Source organism: Pristiophorus japonicus, chromosome 10 (assembly GCF_044704955.1).
Source record: "Pristiophorus japonicus isolate sPriJap1 chromosome 10, sPriJap1.hap1, whole genome shotgun sequence".
In the NCBI taxonomy this organism is placed as follows: Eukaryota; Metazoa; Chordata; class Chondrichthyes; family Pristiophoridae; genus Pristiophorus; species Pristiophorus japonicus.
The window spans coordinates 90806753-90822991 of NC_091986.1; the positions used below are offsets into that span (position 1 = coordinate 90806753).

Consider the following 16239-nt stretch of genomic DNA (forward strand, 5'->3'; position numbering starts at 1 on the left):
CCCTTTAACTATCATTTCCCAGTCTATTCTAGCTCATTCACGCCTCAAACCATCTAAGTTACCTTTCCTTAAGTTCAAGACCCTAGTTTCTGATTTAACCGTGCCACTCTCCATCTTAATAAAGAATTCTACCACGTTATGGTCACTCTTCCCCAAGGGGCCTCATACAACAAGATTGCTAATTAGTTCTTTCTCATTACACATCACCCAGTCTAGGATGGCCAGCTCCCGAGTTGGCTCCTCGACATATTGGTCTAGAAAACCATCCCTAATACATTCCAGAAAATCCTCCTCCACCGCATTGCTACCAGTTTGGTTCGCCCAATCAATATGTAGATTAAAGTCACCCATGATAACTGCTGTACCTTTATTGTATGCATCCCTAATTTCTTGTTTGATGCTGTCCCCAACCTCAATACTATTGTTTGGTGGTCTGTACACAACTTCCACTGGCGTTTTCTGCCCCTTGGTATTCCGTAGCTCCACCGCTACAGATTTCACACCATCCGAGCTAATGTCCTTTCTTACCTTTGCATTAATTTCCTCTTTAACTAGCAATGCCACCCCGCCTCCTTTTCCTTTCTGTCTATCCTTCCAAAATGTTGAATACCCCTGGATGTTGAGTTCCCAGCCTTGGTCATCCCGGAGCCATGTCTCCGTGATGCCAATTATACCATACCCGTTAACTGCCACCTGTGCAGTTAATTCGTCCACCTTATTCCGAATACTCCTCGCATTGAGGCACAGAGGCTTCTGGCTTGTCTTTCTAACACACTTTGCCCCTTCAGAATTTTGCTGTAATGTGGCCCTTTTTGCTTTGGGTTTCTATGCTCTCCACTTTTACTTTTCTTCTTTCTATCTTTTGCTTCTGTCTCCATTCTACTTCCCTCAGTCTCCCTGCATAGGTTCCCATCCACCTGCCATATTAGTTTAACTCCTCCCCAACAGCACTAGCAAACACTTCCCGCCCCCCCCTCCCTCCCCCCAGGACATTTATTCCGGTCCCGCCCAGGTGCAGACCGTCCGGTTTGTACTGGTCCCACCTCCCCCAGAACCGGTTCCAATGTCCCAGGAATTTGAATCCCTCCCTTCTGCACTCCTCAAGCCACGTTTTCATCTGAGCTATCCTGTGATTCTTACTCTGACTAGCACGTGGCACTGGTAGCAATCCTGAGATTATTACTTTTGTGGTCCTACTTTTTAAATTTAGCTCCTAGCTCCCTAAATTCGTCTTGTAGGACCTCATCCTGTTTTTTACCTATATCATTGGTACCTATATGCACGACAACTGGTTGTTCACCCTCCCTTTTCAGAATGCACTACACCCGCTCCGAGACATCCTTGACCCTTGCACCAGGGAGGCAACATACCATCCTGGAGTCTCGGTTGCAGCCGCAGAATCGTCTATCTATTCCCCTTACAATTGAATCCCCGATCACTATAGCTCTCCCACTCTTTTTCCTGCCCTCCTGTGCAGCAGTCACCCACGGTGCCATGAACTTGGCTGCTGCTGCCCTCCCCTGATGAGTCATCCCCCCCAACAGTACCCCTGCACTACCTTCCTTGCACTGCTCTTCCTGTTGATCATCCATTCCCTATCTGGATGTGTACCCTTTACCTGCGGTAAGATCAACTCACTAAACGTGCTCTTCACGTCATTCTCAGCATCGTGGATGCTCCAGAGTTCATCCACCCGCAGCTCCAGTGCCGCAATGCGGTCCGTCAGGAGCTGCAGGCGGATATGCTTCCCGCACACGTAGTCGTCAGGGACACCGGAAGCGTCGATGACTTCCCACATAGTACAGGAGGAGCATAACACGTGTCCGAGCTCTCCTGCCATGATTTAACCCTTATATAAAAACTTAATTTGGCAACAACAATGCTAAAAGCTTACTTACTGATAAAGAAAAAAAAACGAACAACTACTTACCAATCACCAGCTAATCATTTACCCCCTTGGCTGTGATGTCGCCTTTCGATTTTTTTGCTTCCTTTTTGCCTTCCTGTTGCAGCTGTACCGGCTGGCATCCTCGACCACGAACTCCCGCTGCTTGAACTCACTGACTCCTCAACGGGCCTTTTATAGGCCTCCTCGACCACAAACTCCCGCTGCTCGAATTCGCTGACTCCTCCTCAACGGGCCTTTTATCGGCCTCTTCGACCACGAACTCCCGCTGCTCGAACTCCCGACGGGCCTTTTGTAGGCCTCCTCGACCACGAACTCCCGCTGCAAGAATGCTGGAAATCTCAGCGGGTCAGGGAGCATCGATGGAGAGAAAAACAGATTAACGTTTCCGGTCAATGACCCTTTAAGGGTCATCAACCCGAAATGTTAACTCTGTTTTTCTCTCCACAACATAAGCAGAAGCTATTCTCGATCTAATTGTGAGTAATGATCTTGGTATGGTACACAAGATAGAAATAGGGGAGCATACAGAATCAATGATGACAATACCATTGGAACTGAAATGCTCATGGAAAAAAAGATTATCACACAAAAATGTTGGACTGTAAAAGAAGAAACTTTGAGGGAATGTGAAACTAGATTAGAAAAAAAGTTAACTATTAAATTAATGGCTGAGAGATTACATAAGAAATAGGGGCAGGAGTAGGCCATACGGCCCTTGAGCCTGCTCTGCCATTCAATACGATCATGGCTGATCCGATCATGGACTCGGGTCCACTTCCCTGCCCGCTCCCCATAACCCCTTATTCCCTTATCAGTTAAGAAACTGTCTATCTCGGTCTTAAATTTATTCAATAACCCAGCTCTCTTGGGTAGCGAATTCCACAGATTTACAATCCTCAGAAGAAATTCCTCCTCATCTCAGTTTTAAATGGGCGGCTCCTTATTCTAAGATTATGCCCCCTAGCTCTAGTCTCCCCTATGAGTGGAAACATCCTCTCTGCATCCACCTTGTCAAGCCCTCTCATAATCTTATAAGTTTCGATAAGATCACCTCTCATTCTTTTAAATTCCAATGAGTAGAGGCCCAACCTACTCAACCTTTCCTCATAAATCAAGCCCCTCATCTCCGGAATCAACCTAGTGAACCTTCTCTGAACTGCCTCCAAAGCAAGTATATCCTTTCTTAAATATGGAAACCAAAACTGTATGCAGTATTCCAGGTGTATAACTGGATAATATCCTGTATAACTGTAGCAAGACTTCTATGCTTTTATACTCCATCCCCTTTGCAATAAAGGCCAAAATTCCATTGGCCTTCCTGATCACTTGCTGTACCTGCATGCTATCCTTTTGTGTTTCATGCACAAGTACCCGAAGGTCCCGCTGTACTGCAGCACTTTGCAATTTTTCTCCATTTAAATAATAACTTGCTCTGATTTTTTTCTGCCAAAGTGCATAATCTCACACTTTCCAACATTATACTCCATCTGCCAAATTTTTGCCCACTTACTTAGCCTGTCTATGTCCTTTTGCAGATTTTGTGTGCCTTTCTCACACATTGCTTTTCCCCCCCAATCTTTGTATCGTTAGCATACTTGGCTACGTTACACTCGGTCCCTTCTTCCAAGTCATTAATATAGATTGTAAATAGTTGAGGTCCCAGCACTGATCCCTGCGACACCCCACTAGTTACTGATTGATAACCAGAGAATGAACCATTTTATCCTGACACTGTTTTCTGTTAGTTAGCCAATCCTCTATCCATGCTAATATATTACCCCCAACCCAGTGAACTTTTATCTTGTACAGCAACCTTTTATGTGGCACCTTGTCAAATGCCTTCTGGAAGTCCAAATACACTACATCCACTGGTTCCCCTTTATCCACCCTGTTCGTTACATCCTCAAAGAATTCCAGCAAATTTTTCAAACATGACTTGCCTTTCATAAATCCATGCTGACTCTGCCTGACTGAATTAGGTTTTTCCAAATATCCTGCTACTGCTTCTTTAATAATGGACTCCAACATTTTCCCAACCACAGATGTTAGGCTAACTGATCTATAGTTTCCTGCATTTTGTCTGCCTCCTTTTTTAAATAGAGACGTTACATTTGCAGTTTTCCAATCTGCTGGGACCTCCCCAGAATCCAGGGAATTTTGGTAAATTACAACCAATGCATTAACTATCCCTGCCGCTACTTTTCTTAAGACTCTAAGATGCAAGCCATCAGGTCCAGGGGAATTATCCACCTTTAGTCCCATTATCTTACTGAGTACCACCTCCTTAGTGATTGTGATTGTGTTCCTCCCCCCCCAATAGCCCCTTGACTATCCACTGTTGGGATATTTTTAGTGTCCACTACTGTAAAGACTGATGCAAAATATTTGTTCCAAGTTTCTGCCATCGCCATGTTCCCCATTTCTAATTTCCCCGGTCTCATCCTCTAAGGGACCAACATTTACTTTAGCCACTCTTTTCCTTTTTATATACCTATAGAAACTCTTGCTATCTGTTTTTATATTTCGTGCTAGTTTACTTTCATAGTCTATCTTCCCTTTCTTAATCATTTGAGTTATTCTTTGCTGGCTTTTAAAAGCTTCCCAGTCTTCAGTCCTCCCACTAGTTTTCGCCACTTTGTATGCCTTTGTTTTAATTTGATACCGTCCTTTATTTCTTTAGTTAGCCACGGATGGCTATCTTTTCTTTTACACCTTTTCCTCCTCACTGGAATATACTTTTCTTGAGAGTTGTGAAATCTCTCTTTAAATGTATGCCACTGTTCATCAACCATCCTACACTTTAATCTATTTTCCCAGTCCACTTTAGCCAACTCTGCCCTTACCTTTGTAGTCTCCTTTATTTAAGCTTAGTATGCTGGTTTGAGATCCAACTTTCTCACCCTCCATCTGAATTTGAAATTCAACCATACTATGAACACTCATTTCAAGGGGATCCTTTACTAGGAGATTGCTTATTAATCCTGTCTCATTACAGATCTAAGGACCAGATCCAAGATAGCCTGCCCTCTGGTTGTTCCGTTACATACTGCTCAAGGAACCCATCCCTTATGCACTCTATGTACTCTTTCTCAAGGCTACCCTGACCAATTTGATTTGTCCAATCAATATAGAGGTTAAAATCACCCATGATTATTGCTGTTCCTTTTTTACAAGCCCCCACTATTTGCTGGTTTATACTCCGACCAACAGAGTTGCTACTGTTAGGGGGCCGATAGACTACGCCCACCAGTGACTTTTCCCCCTTATTATTCCTGATCTCTACCCAAACTGGTTCAACATCCTGATCATTTGAGCCAATATTGTTTCTCATTATTGCAGTGATTCCATCCTTTATCAACAGAGCTACCCAACTCTTTTTCCTTTCTGTCTGTCCTTCCGGATTCTCAAATACCCCTGAATATTAGAAAGTATTTGAGGAAATGTCGGTAGGGTTATAATTGAAATTTATTCGAGAAAATTAAAACACAAGCCAGAGCCTAACCACTGCCCTTGACATTCAACAGCATTACCATCGCCGAATTCCCCACCATCAACATCCTGGGGGTCACCATTGACCAGAAACTTAACTAGATCAGCCACATAAATACTGTGGCTACAAGAGCAGGTCAGAGGCTGGGTATCCTGCGGCGAGTGTCTCACCTCCTGACTCCCCAAAGCCTTTCCACGATCTACAAGGCACAAGTCATGGCATGTCATGGAATACTCTCCACTTGCCTGGATGTGTGTAGCTCCAACACTCAAGAAGCTCGACACCATCCAGAACAAAGCAGACCATTTGATTGGCACCCCATCCACCACCTTAAACATTCACTCCCTCCATCACCAGCGCACCGTGGCTGCAGTGTGTACCATCTACAGGATGCATTGCAGAACTCACCAAGGCTTCCCAAACCCGCGACCTCTACCACCTCGAAGGACCAGGGCAACAGATGCATGGGAACACCACCACCTCCAAGTTCCCCTCCAAAAACACCATCCTAATTTGGAAGTATATCCCCGTTCCTTCATCGTCGCCATGTCAAATTCCTGGAACTCCCTCCCTAACAGCAGTGTGGGAGTACCTTCACCACACTGACTGCAGCGGTTTAAGGCGGCAGCTCACCACCACCTTCTCGAGCAATTAGGGATGGCCAATAAATGCTGACCTTGCCAGTGATGCCCCTATCCCATGAATGAATTAAAAAATATAAGAAAAACAAGTGGTAAATGTAATGAGAAGCCGAGAGAAATGAATACAACGGAAATAACATGGGATTTTTAAATTATATACTCAGCAAAGTCTAAAATATTTGTCCATATAAAAATAGCAGGAAAGTGCGAACCAAGATAGAGAGTTATCCAGTACATTTATCTTTATTCTAGAACATGAAGGAAAGCTATGCAAGTTAAATACCAATTTCTAGGATGGCAGTGGAGGAGCTGGACAGTGCAAATGATGATAAGTACGGCTATAAAATAGATAAAAAGACTTGGTCCAAACTAAAGTGTTAAAGGAAAATTTATGGAGTTATAAATGACGTTTTCTAAATTCTGGAAGAGATTCCCAAGGAATAGAAAGTAGCTCACATCATTTAAAAAAAGGTCAAGAGACATGCTAGAAATTACCAACCAGTAAGACATCTGTTGGAATGATTTTCAGAGATACAATGTAGAAAACATTGGAAAACCATAACATTTCCCGAAGTTACAATCAGCATGGATTCAAGAAAGTTGGTTAAGTTGAACTAACCTACTGGAGCTTTTCAAAGAGATTACTGACCGTGTGAACCAGGCAAATACAAGTGATGTACTGAGATTTTCAAAAGGCCTTTGACAAGGTTCAAAAAACACTGATTATGGTGTTGGATTGATAAATGATTTTAAAACAGAAAACAAATAGTAGCAAAATATGGGGATTTTCCAAGTGCAAAAGAAGTTATGAGCAGGATACCTCAGAAGTTGATCTTGGGATGACTACAACTATTTATATACTAGCAATCTCCAGTGGAGTTGCTTATAGTCAGTTTGAGAATATAATGGCCCAGAAATCCCAGCCTCCCCGGGTCCGTACTGAGTGCCTATGGACCCGGGAAGGCATCACAAAAGCCGGTTTTCAGCGCACAATGTTCCAGCTTGACAGATCCGCCGCATCTCGGGAGCGAGGGCATTTGCATGGGTAAGATTGCGGTATTTACCCATATCTTGCCCAGCAAATGTCCGGAAAACTCTTGCGCCTGATAAAAAAAAAAGCAGGCGCATAGCTTACTTTTACAGGCATAAGAGTTTTAAAACACACAAAAAAATAATAAAATAAAAAAAAAAACATTTTATTGTTAAAAAACCCTGCCTACTACGGTAAGTTTATTTTAAACCATAATTAAAAAAACTTTTTTTTTTAATAAATCGGAATATATATTTTTTGTAAGACATTAATAACTTTAATTTCAATTAATTTTAATTGTGTTTTTTATTTTTTATTATGCTGTTTAGTGTGTTTGGGTTTTTTTTCTCATTAATAGCAATGAGAACTCGGATACAGAGTTCTCATTGCTATTAAGGAGAAAGCTGTGGAATACAGTATCTGATTGGTTGTGCAGTCACACATGACTGCACCTTCTGCGTCCGAACGTTGAGGATGGGAGCGCACTCTGCGCACCCATCCTCCCCACTGGAATCGCACGCTCCTCTGGGACCCCCAGGTAATTTCGTTAAAATTCTCCGGTCGGAGGCATTTGTCCGAAAGAAGCCTCCGAGCGGAATTTCAGGGCCAATATTTGATAACAGTCGTGAGATGCAATATACAATGCAATATTACAAGGACACTGAATTACAGCGAATATATTAAATTGAAATTTTATTAAAAGTTATTCTTGGATTTTTGGATTGAATTTTACAATTCTACACATTTTTCCATTGCAATATAAATCAGTAATCTTGATCATAATAGATTATTTTAGTTATGTACTCATTTTTTTCTCTTACCGGTTTGAAAGTAAAGGATCAATAGGAATATAGTAGGAAGATGTACCAGGTTGCAGGAAAGATACTAGATGTGTGGCAGCACTGGGGAGCAGGTGGGGTGGAGCTAGTGGAATCTGGCAACACTGGGAGTGGTCTGGGTTTAATATCACTGTGGAGCTTGTTAGAATTAGGAGTGCAGCAGGTTGGAAGTGCTTCTGACATTTTTAAATAATGAGGTGTCGGAATATTAGGGGAGCAATAATAGGATTTGGCAGAACTGTTTTTTTACATTTGGTAGAAGTGAGAGGAGGAGAGTCACTGAATGTGCAAGCATTGAAGGAGACTGAAACATATGGAAAAAATGGGAGGGAGTTCCTGGCATCTGGGGTTATTTGGAAAGACGGTCCAGGAGTTTGCAAATATTTGGGTAGTCGCAGAGTCTGCGAGAATTCTGAGAAGTGGGGGGTTGGCCTGTATGTGTGGGAGCAGTTTGGAGGATGTTTCCAGGTATCGGAGTAGTGGATTCCAGGGTTTGCAAGCACTGGGGCAGTTGAGATATAGGAGTATTTGGGAAGAAAAAAGTCTGTCGATGTGGGAACAGGGTATGTGGTGTCTGGCAGTTTTGCCAAGGGTCTCCTGATTTGAAATCAGTGGAGGGGTAACCCCAGGAACATTGGGAGGTGGTATTCTTTGAGAGGGAGCCAAACAGACTATTTCAAATGTATACAAACTTTCTGGTTGATTTGATGACCTGTCATTTTTTTTTGAATTGCATAGGAATAATTCCAATAGCTTAAAAAGAATTAACAGGCCAAGGCTTTGTGTTTGCTATCCCGTGTTTGGCCCTAATTACCCATGCATGGTCCATATTGTATGCTGTGCTGAGAACTCACCAAAAAGGAAGGGGAGAACAGTCCTCAAACCCCTCCGCCTCTCAACCTCCATCTTCTCCTTTAAAACCCACCTTTTTTGGATCAAGCTTTTGGTCGCTCTATCTAATATCTCCAAATTGGCTCGATGTCTATTTTTGTCCGATTACACTTCTGGGGGACTTTTCTACATAAAAGATGCTATATAAATGCAAGTTGTTCTTGTTACTGTTAAAGAGCTACAGACAACATTTAAAGGCAAGTGGTTACTTAAAAGCAAATGGCCACATATGGGGCTAAAAATATATTTTCAGCTTTTCCACAGGCGATAATGTGCAAAAAGGTGGGCATGGGAAGAAAAAACAAATACGAGAGCAGGCAACAGAAATGGAACGTACAGATTTTCCGTGCACTGGAAAGGTTATCTGGCCCCGCCGCCCCACACTGCCTGTACTGCACTTTTTTTGACCGACAGGCGACAAGCCCTGCCCCGTCAGGCTTCACCCCCATCCCCTCCCGGGCCCCGAATCATTCCATGCACGTGCTGCCAAGAAGCAGGACCTGAGGTCTGAGACTCGGCTGAAACCCCGACTCTCTTCCACCGCTGATTCCTTGAGGACTCGCCCTCGCTAGGCCCCGACTCGCTCAGATGATTCTCCACCGCAGACTCTCTTTCCCCACCTCCAGGACTCACTAGGGCCCAACTCGACGACTCTCTTCCTCCCCCCTCCAGGACTCGCTAGGCCCCGAAACACACCCTCACCGACATCCTCCCTCGCTGATAGCAGCGGTCCTGAGTCTGAGCGCGGAAGGCATGGGCCCGATATCGCGAGAGAGAGAGAGAGACTGGGGGTGTGGGCGAGAGAGAGAGAGAGAGAGAGAGACTGGGAGTGTGGGGCGAGAGAGAGACTGGGGGTGTGGGGCGAGAGAGAGAGAGAGAGAGTGAAAGAGAGAGAGACTGGGGGGGGTGGGGCGGGAGACAGACTGGCGGGGAGGTGGGGGGTTGAAGGAGATAGACTGGGGGGGGGGGGGGGAAGAGACAGACTTGGGGGGACATGGATCATGTTGTTCCAACCCCCTACAAGGGACATCGTTGGATTGAATGATATCCAGAAGTCACGACACTGTCACTATTCACTTTGATACCCAATAAGCTTGTTAACAATCCGTACACAATGCCCCATCTATGGTGGGGCTGGGAGCAGGGGGATGCACTTGCGCTGGGGTAAGCACTTCGGCTGGCCCTTGCTGTCCTCTGGGGAGCTCTGATCTCGGAAGTCAAAGTGGATAGTGTTACAATTTGCAAAGTCAGTGAGACTTGGGATGGGCAGTTCCAGTTACACATTCCAGTGAAACTTCAGGGTGTGGCTTATCCGCCAAGGGGACCAATCATAGACAAAGGGTGGAGCAAGACGGCCATTTTCACAGTGCAAATAAGCACGTCTTTAAGTTTAAGGGTTTGAGAGATTTGTAGAGAGGTGGAGCTTTGTATAATCAGGGTACATTTGAAAGCTAACCTTGTGCCTGCAGATGAGTATTGCAGAGGGGCAGCAGGAAGATAAGGAAGAGAAGTCGTTGCTGGAGATACACTGCCTACACTCAGACTGGTAGGAATTGAACCATGCAAGGACAGTCCTACCGAACTGGACCAAGTTCCTTCCCAACCAGAATAAGCAATGATATTAATATCTCTACAATTCTCAATCCCCCTTCTCATCTTAAAGGCATCCATTGATCTTGAATTAAAAATCTTCTCTGGGAATTTGCTTAATTAAGATCAGTAAAGACACAAAACATTCATTTGTTTTTGTCAATGTCTCCTTGATCATAGCCATATAACTCAAGTTCTAAATACTTACCAATCCATTTAGCACCAAGTTCTTGCCATTCCAATGCAAATTTTGCAAGTTGCCTATTGATTGGCTTGTTTCCCCAGCTGGGAAAATAAGGTATTGGAAATACACCATTAAGAAATACATTAATATGTAACATAGAAATTAGATAGCATAGACAAAACTGTAGAAAGTGATTTTCCGTGTGGGTTTCATAGTACACCATTTCCCCAAATTATTAGTCACCCTCTTCCAAATATAGAGAAAGTTACATGAAAATAATACAACAATGCATCTTGTAAAAAAGAATCAATATTTTTATCTTAATCATGGGGCTGAATTTGCGGTCAGAGACTTCCCGTGGACGGATGCCCCCGACCTGCAAAATATCTACGAACTTACCTAATAGTTCCAGAGGTTCAGACACTTGGGCTCATGGGCATCTACACATAGGCTTGCGTAGAGGCACACATATCCCAGGGTGCATGCAGTTCGCATGGGATTATGTGGGCTTGCCCAACCAATCAAAGGGAAGGGAGAGAGGTCGCAGAGGGGGTCATCATCTGGGATGTGATCTGGAGGACGTGAATCCAGTGCCGGAAAATATTTAGTGATCTAATGAGGTCAGGAAAGGTGAGTGCAATGGCTTCCCAAGCCTACTTCTGCACTTCATTCCTCACTCCAACCTACCTTGCAGGTCCACCCATCCCTCTCTGTCTCTGTGCTGACTCACATCCCCATCTGACTAACGACCACTGACACGCACCCTAATCCTAATTCAATCATAGCAAGTAACGCCACAGAAGGCCGCCATTTAGTAATGTCATGCCACTCCCTCATGGTCACCCTCTACAGATGTAACCCATTCATTCCTTACATTCATTCCATCACTCTCACTCAAAGTTCTCTTTCCCTCTTTACAGGAGAAGAAAGCCTACAACAATAGGGAGAAGCAAAGAATCCAGTATTCAGTCAATTGATTCCAGCAGAGGAGGAGGCTCTTGAGATCTCTGGAGTTGCAGAGCTGCTGGTGGTGGGAGATGGCGAAAGGGGATGTCCCAGCAACCTGGTGACAAAATTAAATCTCACAGTCACATGGCATATAGCAGTCAGTCACTCATATGGTGACTGATATCAGCAGCCGGTGAAATGTCATCATGCGGAGAATGGTAACATTGCCTTTTCTTATTGTAACACTTCTAATTCATCCCTTTACTCTCCCACAGGTTCAAGTGACCTCCCCTACTGTCCAGCCAGAGGAGGATGATGACCCCTCAGAGGAAGCTCCAGCCTTTGAGGGTGCACTGTCAGCAGACCAAAGCCCACCCAGCACCAGCACAGATATGCACACTTCAGTGGGTTCTGTGGAAGATAGAGTAGTGTTGTCACCTGTTTTCTCACATATCACAAGTGAGCAAGAGCAGATGGTGTTGACAGGGACAGCAGTGGATACACCTCGCTGGAAAGGGCAGGATGCTCCAAGCTCTGCTGAGCTGCATGCAGATACTGAACCTCGGGGGCCATCGAGAAAGAGGGTGATCTTGGAGGGGCAGCAACAATTGCATGTGGCTCTGGCAGCTTTTGCAGCCGTGATGTCTGCAAATTTGCAGAGAATGGAGAAGTCCATCTCCAACATGAGCGCCACCATCTCGCAGGCGATAGCGACGATGTGCTCTTCCATGGAAAGGGTAGCCACCTACATGGAGCAGTAAATGTGCCAGTCACATGAGAATGTGCTTGCTATGGACCAACAGATAGCAGACGCTCATACACCTCATCTCAAGGAGGGATACTAACGTAGACTTGGGCGTTCATCGCCCCACTGCTGTGCAGCAAGGTGCTCTCCAGCTCCTTGCTAGCAGGAAAGTGCAGGTGGCCCATGAGAGAGATGATGTTGAGAGGGAACATGGAAGTGGGGGCTCTTCTCAAAACACTCACACTTCTCTCCTGTTGCCTCCCCCTCAGTCAGACCCTCACATGCTTCCTCGGATCTCGATAGTCAAGTCTGCCCCTGCACTGTTGCAGGAGGAGCAATCTATGGCGGGGCCTTCACAGGCTCCAAATCCCAGACGATGTCTCCCTAAAATGTCTAAGCAGTTGCAGCAGAGAAGTGAGCAGGCTGCCTCTACCTTTGCTGAAGCCACAGAGGTTGCACCTTGTATAAGCACATGGAAAAGAAAAACAATCACAATCCTAGATGCGCAAGGCTATATAAACAAATGTTAGTGCTAAGTTTCAGTTATATTTATGACAGATACATTTATTTCTTTGCAGCAGTTTCCAGTCCTGTCCATTTTTGCCTGCTACCTGGGAAGTGACCTTGTCACTTGGAATGAATGGTGAGACATTACTTAACCTCAAACAATGGGGATTTGGGCGAGAGGAATGGATTGGTCATTGAAAGTTTGCAGTATGGTGTTGTGAGCAGGGGAAAGGGGGAACTTAATACAGCATATGGCAGCCATACAGGTGTATTGGAGCAAGTTAAGTAAATCTGGCCATTATGAGGCTATTCTGGACATCCCAAGCCACCCGGGCAGGAATGTGCACCACTGCTGGTGCCATCTTAACCTCATGTTCCTCCTCCTCAACTTCTACCTGTTCCTCCTCCACTTCTACCTGTTCCTCCTCCTCCTTTGAAGAGGCTGCGCACTCTTCGCCTTGCTCCTCCTGCAGCTCTAATCCTCGCTGCTGCACTATGTTATGTAGTGCGCAGCAAACGTTGATTCTGGAGACCCTGGCTGGTGCATACTGAAGGGCTCCTCCAGATCTGTCAAGGCATCTGAAGCGCATCTTCAGCATGCTTACTGCTTGCTCTATGACACATGTGGCTGTCATTAGAATGCTCCTGGACCTCAGTACTTGACCTCCTCAAGGGTGTCATGAGCCACAACTTCAGTGGATAGCTCTCATTTCCAACCAGCCATCTGGTAATTCTGTTTGGAGGTGCGAAGAGCTGAGGGAGGGTGGACTGGCGCAGCACGTCATGAAAGCTGCCATGGAATCTGGCACACATATGCATATCTTATTATAGTTTCAGACGAGCTGCACATTGAGGGAGTGGAAGCCCTTGCGGTTCACAAACACTGCTGGGTGAGGAGTGGATGCCTTGATGGACACGTATGCAGTTGATGATGCCTTTGCACCTGAGGGAAGCCAACCAGAACCGCAAAGCCGAGCGCCCGCTCAATAACACTGGTTTCATCAGTGACAAAGTTGACATAATTGGCTAAATTGTCAAACAGGGCATCGGTCACCTGGATGATGTATCTGTGAGCGGCCGACTGCGAGATCCTGCAAATGCCTGCTGCAGATCCCTGCAAGGAGCCTGAGGTGAAGCAGTTAAGGGCAGTGGTGACGTTGACAGACACTGGTAAGGCATCTCCACCAGGTCCTCTGGGCAACAGGTCTTGTTCCACCAAGCTACAAATGTCTGACGACCTGGTGCAATAGCCTGAGCCTCCCGAAGCATTGCTGCTCAGTCATGTATAGGAAGTTCATCCTCTGCCTAAATACCATGTGTTGTGGGTATCGCCTCCGGTGTTGTGCAGCCTGTGCTGACCCCCTCTCCTGTGGAATATCAGGTCATTGAATAGAAGGCTGCTGTTGTGGTTGCTGCTGCTGCCCTATGCTGGTGTGGCTAGTGTTGTTGGTGCTGGAGCTCATCTTGGTCCGATTCTGAGGTCCAAGATAAGACAGCATAACTGGCACTCATGCCGACATATTAGATTGCAGGTAAAGTGGAGATCAGAGGCCTAATCCTTCAATGTTATGATAGTGACTAGCAATCTGGTGAGAATGGCTTCCAAGATTGCAGAAATGAATTGCAAACTGCTGACAACTAAATCTCTGCACAAAATGGGGTCAGCAAGAGCCATTCCATTAACCAAGTAATCAGGTGTAATGTGGGCGTATTTATGTTTTTCCCCAGCTGCCAATTGATGAATTCGCAAAATGAGCACTGAACCTTCGCCTCCCCTTCTCAACCGAGGTTCCCGAAGTGTGTGAATCCCATGCTGAAGAAAACAGAGCCAAAACCTACTGTTAAAAAGTCTCGAGGGTCTCAACAAGCATTTAGTACTTCAATGATGTCGCCCGTCTCCGCTGAGCGGGTCTGCGCTGGGAAATGCAACTGAATTAAACGCGTCGGCAGGATGACCGCAAGTTCCCAACGTGCTGGCAATTTCGGCGGATTTTTATTGCTGACCTGCCCCCAAAACCATTGCTAGGGACAGGAAAAATTCCGGCCATTATTTGTGTTAGCCAACGACAAATCGATGAGAACTTGCATTGTTATTTTACTTCAACTAAAATGGTTCGATAATTGTTGGTTTAAATTACGCACCCTGTATTAGGAGTCCATCTTTCCCCACTGTTGGGATATACGATCCATCCTCTTTCTGGACCGATACTTTTGTTGGCAGTAGCAAGGAGTGGACTAACTACATCAGGGGGGCAGCAGTTTAATCCTATAGCCACCAGCTGATCAGATTTAATTGCAAATTTCACTGCGTCATCAAACTTCTCTCCATGGGAAATACATTGCTCATCCTGCAACACAGTTTGAAATAAAAATTAGAAAATTAGTGTATAAATGCAATATAAAGCTGTAACAAGCCATATTGAGAGTCCCAGTGGTTCTAATTCTAAAATTGCAAACTCCACATGAAGCAATAAAGAAATTAAAGGGGGTATTTTAATTATCGGATGGTCGCCAGTCACTCGATACATGCCCAGTCCATTTTGAATGGACATCTTGCTGTAGCCCACTGGCTCCAGGCTGGCACAATCTTGGGTGGCCCAGAGGCGACCCAGCTGGCAGAAAGATAGTTCGGGGGGGGGGAGAAAGGGAGGAAGAGCCTGCGATTGTGGACAGTGGGAGCCCGAGGCAGTAGCAACCCACATTATTCTTGTGGAGCCCAGAAGAGAACTCTTGCTTCTCCTGGCTCTACATAACTCCTTCCTTTCCAAGCCTCTTTGTCTTGTCCTCCAGCTTTTACCGAGTTGAGCATCCTCGGCACTCATTCCGTACAATAGGCCATTAAAATTGCATTGGAGTCGTATGTATGTCATATATGACACTAAGCTGGGTGGCAGTGTGAGCTGTGAGGAGGACGCTAAGAGGCTGCAGGGTGACTTGGACAGGTTAGGTGAGTGGGCAAACACATGGCAGATGCAGTATAATGTGGATAAATGTGAGGTTATCCATTTTGTTGGCAAAAACACGAAGGCAGAATATTATCTGAATGGCGGCAGATTAGGAAAAGGGGAGGTGCAATGAGACCTGGGTGTCATGGTACATCAGTCATTGAAAGTTGGCATGCAGGTACTGCAGGCGGTGAAGGCAGCAAATCGGCAAATGATATGTTGGCCTTCATAGCTAGGGGATTGAGTATAGGTGCAGGGAGGTCTTACTGCAGTTGCACAGGGCCTTGGTGAGGCCTCACCTAGAATATTGTGTTCAGTTTTGGTTTCCTAATCTGAGGAAGGACGTTTTTGCTATTGAGGGAGTGCAGCGAAGGTTCACCAGACTGATTCCCGGGATGACAGGACTGACATATGAGGAGAGACTGGATCGACTGGGCCTGTGTTCATTGGTGTTTAGAAGGATGAGAGGGGATCTCATAGAAACATATAAAATTCTGATGGGAATGGACAGGTCGGATGC

The 16239-nt window shown here is 45.3% G+C and overlaps 2 protein-coding genes across 6 annotated transcripts in view; one reads left to right on the forward strand and one right to left on the reverse strand.

Moving 5' to 3' along the window:
• Positions 1 to 16239, forward strand: part of ercc5 (excision repair cross-complementation group 5) — a 287038-nt gene that overhangs the window by 139118 nt on the left and 131681 nt on the right. The window contains exon 11 of the mRNA XM_070891281.1: positions 11798 to 11981. Within this exon, the coding sequence (XP_070747382.1) occupies positions 11798 to 11981 (184 nt within the window). The remainder of the gene's footprint in view (positions 1 to 11797; positions 11982 to 16239) is intronic.
• The window catches only part of LOC139275024 (homocysteine S-methyltransferase YbgG), an 85244-nt gene that overhangs the window by 30028 nt on the left and 38977 nt on the right, over positions 1 to 16239 (reverse strand). For all 5 annotated transcript variants that reach the window (XR_011595658.1, XM_070891892.1, XM_070891893.1 and 2 more), the window contains 2 exons: positions 14917 to 15122; positions 10599 to 10675 (listed from right to left, as the gene is read on the reverse strand). Coding sequence is in view for 4 of the 5 variants with exons in the window: in XM_070891892.1 (XP_070747993.1) it covers positions 10599 to 10675; positions 14917 to 15122 (283 nt within the window). In the remaining variant the exon portion in view is untranslated. The remainder of the gene's footprint in view (positions 1 to 10598; positions 10676 to 14916; positions 15123 to 16239) is intronic.